Here is a 7,047-nt window from a genome sequence, read left to right as displayed (position 1 = left end):
AATCTCACGTGTTTTTTTTTAATTTTAAACGATTCTAATCTCTGTTTCTTTTAAGAAGAACCAATGACTCAATGACCCATAGTTTTAGATCCAAAGGCCACTTCTGGTATCATAACAAACATAACTATGAATATATATATATATATATATATATATATATATAGCCGACAAGTTATTTTGGTTTGTCAAAGTATTATAAATTACCGGAACCCTACTCAAGCTTGTGTTAGCTTATTATAAGCTAGTACATTCATTTGGTTATTAGGAAAGACGCTTGACATAAGATATTTATGTGATCGTTGTCTCTTTCTTATTGGGGGTATGTCAGAGAGTACGTGGAATATTACATTATTACCGTCAAAGATTAGAATAATTGGACGAGCTTGGGACTTAAATGAGCTCATAATTGAGATATAACACCTAACAACAAGTCAACAGTTGCTTCGAGTTTTTTTAACAGCAAGTAGTGTCTGCACAATTTCCTATCACAAACTCTGTAACTTGGCAATAATAATTTAGCAACATATATATATATATATATATATATATATATATATATATATATATATATATATATATATTCAAGTAGCTAGAAAACATACACTCATCTACTTTGGACATATATATATACATACACGCACATTTGTATCGTATAATTCGTTCCTATGGTTTAGCACTCCAGGAGCATTAGCTGCGGATAGCAGTAGAAGTAGTTGGGTAGCCATAGGTAGTCAGTTAGATGGCAGTGCGCAAAGCAACAAGTAAACAATATATAGTAAATGGTCGGTCATAGAGATGGAGCAAGCTAAGGTCTTTCCAATTTGTACGGTGGATTATAGAGTCTAGGTGGGAAGTGGATGGGTTTGATCACCTCCATAAAGTTGAACTGTCTCCTCTACCCATCTTTTACGTTATAAGACAACACAAACGAGCTCGAAGACAACAAGAGTTGGGAAGTGGAGAGAGAGCAGGAGATGGATGGATGACTTGGAGTGGGAGTCGGTTGGTTCCCCCACGAGGCCAAGCCAAGGGAAAGAAAGGTTTTCCATGTGGAGGAGAGCAGTATGGCTCCGGAAAATCCAAAACGTACTTGCTTTTGGACAGGTGGCTCCACAAATGCGAGTTTGTTCTGAGAGAAGTTAGAAGCCCACATGACACCGAGTCGTTTAGTCTCCGTTCCTCGCACCACTGCCCAGGCTTTTAAGACCGCAGACATCAAAGCACGGAAGTTGAGACCAGATATAGTATGGCTTTATTCTATCTTGCAATTACCCCCCTCGTATTAGTAGACAGAATTTTCTAGACCCTTGGCATGCAGACTCCAGGATTATAATATTCTTTATTAATTATGGGTAAGCGTATGGGTCGTCACTCGTCAATGTGTCACCATTTATACAACCAACATGCCTGACATTGTCCGAGACATGCAAGAGAATGCCCGCCTTCACACTGACATTGCTCACATTTCCACCTGACATCCATATGGCTGCCTTAACTTGGTCGGTTTATGTACGCAGAAGTGTATTTAACTCTACTAGTGACATCAATTCCACTGAGACCTTTCACGTAGCTTTCGATTAGCGGCACGCATTATACGCACTGTTAGCAGAGGTAGTAGTCCTCGCTCCACTGGTGTCTAGTCATGTTTACGTAGTTAGACATAACACGTGATCAATAGCACAAGGACAACTTAATTAATTAAGAAAGCTCTCAAACTCGTTTATGATGTACTCACCGAATATGAATGAACTGTACAGTTTGAGAGAGATGACATAAAATAAAATAAAAAAACTTTTTCTTGGTTTTTGTGTCAGTCAAGATCGTACGACCACTCCACCGTTAATTAACTTACACCTAAAAACACATCTTCGTTAATGAACTTGCTTTCTTCTCAAGCTAAAATACGAGATATATATAAGAGTTGTACCTCACAAATAAACTGCAACGTAGGAAGCAACGATGCATGCCACATGCACTTTTCGTAGGATCCGCGCATATATTATTTCCACCACTTGCACTGTGAATCGATAAGGACCGTTGGATATACACAACGTGCAACCTAGTTGCTTATGTTTGCAGACCGACACTAAATAAGTCTAAGTTTGCTCCCCGAGCAGGATGGAGCTGCTTCTTACCAAAGTTTTGCAATCCGGCGTATCTAATAAAGAATAGTATAGTATAGTATAGTATAGTATAGCCTGTGGATACGACTTTTATGCGTATTATAAAATTCTTTTTCTCAGATATGGGTTGCGTGCCAAAAGCGAGTGACCGCGGACTTGAGAAACAATTTAGCAGCGTCGGAAAAAGTAGAGGAACGAATCCGTGGGTGGCGCCTACGTGCTCCGAACGCGCGAGGCCGCCCCCTTCCATCCCACTGGGACCGCAGCGGGACCCCAGCGGGCACAACGTCGAGCACGTGCAGTTTTTTTCCAGCTGGCTCCTCCTGCGGCCTCGCGCGACGTATAGGGCAGGATACAACTCCAGGAGGTAACGCTCACCATTGGTGGGACCTCACGTGGACCCACGTGAGGACCCGCTGCTCCCCTCTCCTCCGTGTGGGCCCCGGCCCTCTTTGTCTTCTCCCACCTATAAATAATGCCCTCCCCCTTCCCTATTTCCCCACCGCTCTCTCGTTAACCGCTCTCAGATACTCCAATCCTCTCTCTCTCTCTCTCTCTCTCTCTCTCTCTCTCTCTCTCTCTCTCTCTCTCTCTCTCTCTCTCTCTCTCTCTCTCTCTCTCGCATCTTGCCTCTTGCCATTGGAATATGACGAAGCAGAATGTGGTGATCTCGGAGATGGGCATGGCGGTGGCGGCCGTGCCCAACTCCTCGCATCTCTTCCCGTACCCTCCGCCTCGTGGAGGAGGAGGAAGTGATATGGCGATAAGGAAGAAGTACCTGACACGCCTGGAGCTCGGCAGCGGAAGGATCAACGCTTGGGTCGACTCCATGAAGGCCTCGTCGCCGACCCACGCCAAGGCGGCGGCGGCTTTGGCTGCCAATGATGCGTTCGTCGACAACGAGCACGAATCTTGGCTGGTGAGCATTGTTTTCCTATTCGGAATCGGATTTTGTTTTTCGACTTGGTTTTCGTTGGTTTGGGATCTAATGGTGGTGGATTGAGTTGGGTCGGTGCAGGTGCGGCATCCTTCGGCTCTGAGCATGTTTGAGCAGATCGTTGCTGCGTCGAGGGGCAAGCAGATTGCTATGTTCTTAGATTACGATGGAACGCTTTCTCCTATAGTAGATGATCCGGACTCTGCCTTCATGTCCGATACGGTGAGTTCCTCTTTCGAGATTGCTCTGTTCTACTCTGTTTCTTTCTTAATTGTATCTTCTGATGACACTGTAGCGATAAAGATGTGATTTTGACATTTTTTGAGTTCTTGTTCCATGAATCATTAGATGAGGGCAGCCGTAAGAAACGTTGCCAGGTACTTCCCCACTGCTATCGTCAGCGGAAGGTGCAGGGACAAGGTACATTACCATTGAAATCGCCATGTCCAAAGGCTTGGTTTTTTTTTTTTTTCCTTTCTCTTCTAATCTTGGATAGTTTCCTCTTTTAAACTCAAATCTCTTGGCTTTTGTTTTAGGTGTATAACTTCGTGAGACTAGCAGAGTTGTACTACGCCGGGAGCCATGGCATGGACATCAGAGGCCCCGTAAGAGGCCCTAAGTCGACAAAAGCTAAGGTGGGCAGTCTTCTTAGTTCCTTCTCACATAACATATATCAAATAGCTAGTCCATTACCTCCATCTTTGGAAGGTTTCTCATCTCTTTCTTCTATTCTTGTGTTCAGACAAGAGCCGTTCACTTCCAACCAGCTAGTGAATTCCTCCCCATGATAGATGAGGCTTGTTTCTTCTCCTTCCTCTTGTCGCTTACAACCAATAGTGTATGATGTATCCATGACAATAACAACAACAGTTCTTCGTGCATTATTTTGTTTCGTCAGGTTTATGAAGTTTTGTTGGAGAAGACCAAAACTACACCTGGAGCCAAAGTGGAGAACAACAAGTTCTGTGTATCTGTCCACTTCAGATGCGTGGATGAAAAGGTGGATGCCGTTTTATATTTGAACACCAACTTCCTATTTTTTGCCGTTATTGGTAAAAAAGAATAAAAATCTTTCTTTGGATTATTTAACTCACATACTTTTCAACCAAATTTGTGCGCAGAGATGGAGTAACTTGGCTGATCAAGTCAAGTCAGTGCTGAAGGAGTACCCCAAGTTACGACTTACTCAAGGAAGAAAGGTGTGACTTTTGTCTTAGTCTTACCTACAGGCTATTGCAAACCTCTCCTCTTTTGTAATCTCCAACTTGAATTTGACTTGGGCTAACTATTTGTTTTTTGGACCACCCTAGGTACTAGAGGTTCGCCCTGTTATTAACTGGGACAAGGGGAAGGCGTTGGAGTTCTTGTTGGAGTCACTTGGTAAGCTGGGCACCACCAAAATACTTGTATCATTTCACATCCTTTTCGTTCAATGTACTTTACTTCATAATAATAAAGGCAAAACCCCTTAAAAGTCAAGCTCTAAATTCGTTAATATTTGTGTAGGATTTGCCAACTGCGATGACGTTTTGCCTGTGTACATTGGCGATGATCGCACTGACGAGGACGCCTTCAAGGTATTTAATATATGGCCACTATGTTGCTATTTTGGTTATCTTAATCAGTTATATGGTGTTATTAACTGCTCCTTAACATATCTTACTTTTTATTTTTAAAATTAACATATCTTACTTGTTATTAGGTACTTCGTCAAAGAGGACAAGGCTTTGGAATTCTAGTTTCCAAGTACCCAAAGGAGACTAATGCCTCTTATTCTCTCAGAGAGCCAGCTGAGGCAAGTATTAGTGGCCATTATTTTCACTTCGTTGGGCCACTCGATGGCAGCCCTCATGTACTCTTAGCATCCATCTTGTCCCTAAAGATATTGCCCAAGTTGCTAAATTTGATTCTTTGAATATTGGTCTTTATAGGTAATGGACTTCTTACTTCGCCTGGTGGAGTGGAAGCGACTGTCCTCAAATGCTCGTCCAAGAGTGTAAATAGGATTATGAAAGGTTCTCCCACCACCATCGTCAATGTCCATATGTGGTGCTTTTTGGATGGACTTAAAACTAAACTATTAGGAGTTATGTACTCCCTTATTTATAGATATATAGAAGAAGGGGAAAGAAAAATATCCAAAAAGATCAGAGCCTTTTTGTACTCTCCCTTACTCTATTACTTGCTACCCTTCTCGGCTCTATTTTTTTTCCTTGGGCAAGAAAGCATGCGAAAAGAAAGAGAAGAAGAAAAGCTCTCTTACCCTTACACATGCAAGAAGCTGAACTCTTGTAATTAGCTCTATGTAAAAAAGAAGAAGAAATTAATAGTAATTATTTGCTTTCCTTTGGATATTATCTAGTGCTCTCCGCGTGGGTTATTGGCGAGTGAAACACTTAAGTACATTGGGCTTTTAATATTTAAACAATTTGTTACCACTAAACCCAGCCAGATGCATGATGGCTGCTGCTGCTGCATCATCTCTGTAATTATTTACTCGAGCACTTATTGCTCTCTGGATCTATAGTGTTCGTCTTTATAAAGACTATGGCAGTGGGGAAATCTTGTGCTCAATTGTCGATCTCATGACAAGAATCATCCATATACTTTTAATCTCGAGCTCACAAGTTCCATGGCTGGATGCTTTATTGAGCAATAGCTTGTGACCTATGAATGTCAGGATTTTTCATGTGAAAGAGCTTATATCATTGGTGGGCAAGGATGTTGGGGCCAATCATTTGTGAATTATGATAGTAGCTATTCCCTACAACCTACAAGTGGTCCTTCACTTTGGGAAGAATTAGCAGTTACTCTAAAGGGACTTCGGTCCCAATCATATAGATCAGGCATGCCATCAACCAATTGCAAATTCCCCCCATTCTTTAATCGTACGGATCCACATCTTTATTAACAGGATATTCCTCTTGGATTAAAGCATTGAGTAAAGTTTTGATTTCTTTTTTCTCATGCATGTTCATCCTTGAGGCAAAGCATTTTTACCTTTGCTAGTTTCAACTGTACTAGGAATACAACAAAGATCCACCAACTACATTACTCTCAACCGAGTACTACTTTGTCATCTCTATCTAGTTCGTTCATCACATTCATATCTACCAACCACAACATCCTTCCCGTAAGCCCACTCGCAGGAGCACTGAAGAATGCCAGACCAAGTATTTAATAGAGGAAAGAAAGGAAGCGGAAATAAATTTAAGAATGAAAGACAAATAGGGTCCCTTGTAGATGAAAAAGCCTGATAGGTCCTATGTCCTTTTTTATTTAAATCTGTAGACGATCTCATTTTCCGACAGGCAACCTAAATTTGGTCAGCCTCATCATTTTAATGCAAAAGAAGATTGAGGAGCTATAAGTAGATCAAACTGTTCTGATGAACATTTCAGGAATAAGGGAATCTCTACTAGATTAAGATGAGATCTAAGCTCTAATAAGCCAGGAGGCTATATATGTTGTTTGTAAAAGAGTATGTTTTTGCTGCCAGATCAAGGAAAAGATTCAAGTTTTATCCACCCATATGATGGGATTCTCTGTAAGAAATATATTACCATCCAATTCATCGAGCTAATTGGTAACAATATCTTCGCCAATGAAGCCAAACAGTGTACTTCTCTGCTCCCTGGGATAAAACCAAAAAACCTCAGTGTAGCTTATACTATTGAGACTGTCCTAAAATTCCTAGACCCAATGCAAGAAAGGATCCTTTTCACATAAATAATGCAGTGCAACCATTATAGGGTGCATGGGAAAACATTAATATAATAGAGTAAAGAGCCATTAATATATTGGGGTGCACTGTACTCGATCTTGACTGGATATCTTTAACCAAAATCTCTGGAGTAATTAACCAATGGACATAGGCAAAACCAGTGGCCATTAGTTTGGATTAACATCCCAAGCTATAGAAAATGACCGACAGTATAACACTGCCAACTCTAAGACGTAGAATCACACCTCCACCACCATTAGCCA

General features: G+C 41.4%; 1 protein-coding gene across 2 annotated transcripts; it reads left to right on the top strand.

Annotated features, from left to right (window-relative positions):
- Positions 1-2,624: 2,624 nt before the first annotated feature.
- On the top strand, positions 2,625-5,421 carry LOC140780271 (probable trehalose-phosphate phosphatase 6). Of its 2 annotated transcripts, XM_073125695.1 has the most exons (11): positions 2,625-3,042; positions 3,142-3,282; positions 3,409-3,480; positions 3,597-3,695; positions 3,803-3,856; positions 3,959-4,060; positions 4,182-4,259; positions 4,371-4,440; positions 4,567-4,637; positions 4,763-4,855; positions 4,992-5,421. In XM_073125695.1, exons 1-11 carry the CDS (start codon positions 2,770-2,772, stop codon positions 5,058-5,060), a joined length of 1,122 nt encoding a protein of 373 aa, XP_072981796.1. In that variant the 5' UTR covers positions 2,625-2,769; the 3' UTR covers positions 5,061-5,421. The 2 variants fall into 2 exon arrangements, with proteins under 2 accessions (XP_072981796.1, XP_072981795.1); XM_073125694.1 differs by having other exon boundaries at positions 4,763-5,220.
- The last annotated feature ends 1,626 nt before the right edge of the window (positions 5,422-7,047 follow it).

The sequence above is a fragment of the Typha latifolia genome, chromosome 1 (genome assembly GCF_019914945.1).
Source record: "Typha latifolia isolate L0001 chromosome 1, TyphaL0001v2, whole genome shotgun sequence".
NCBI classification, from domain to species: domain Eukaryota; kingdom Viridiplantae; phylum Streptophyta; class Magnoliopsida; order Poales; family Typhaceae; genus Typha; species Typha latifolia.
The sequence above is the reverse complement of the archived record's forward strand: the minus strand, read 5'-3'. Positions and strand labels throughout refer to the sequence as shown.

Coding starts and splice junctions, on each gene's coding strand:
- LOC140780271 (XM_073125694.1), top strand. CDS start 2,770: ATGACGAAGCAGAATGTGGTGATCTCGGAGATGGGCATGGCGGTGGCG. Junction 3,283..3,408: donor CTGCCTTCATGTCCGATACG/GTGAGTTCCTCT, acceptor ATGAATCATTAG/ATGAGGGCAGCCGTAAGAAA. Junction 4,638..4,762: donor CTGACGAGGACGCCTTCAAG/GTATTTAATATA, acceptor ACTTGTTATTAG/GTACTTCGTCAAAGAGGACA.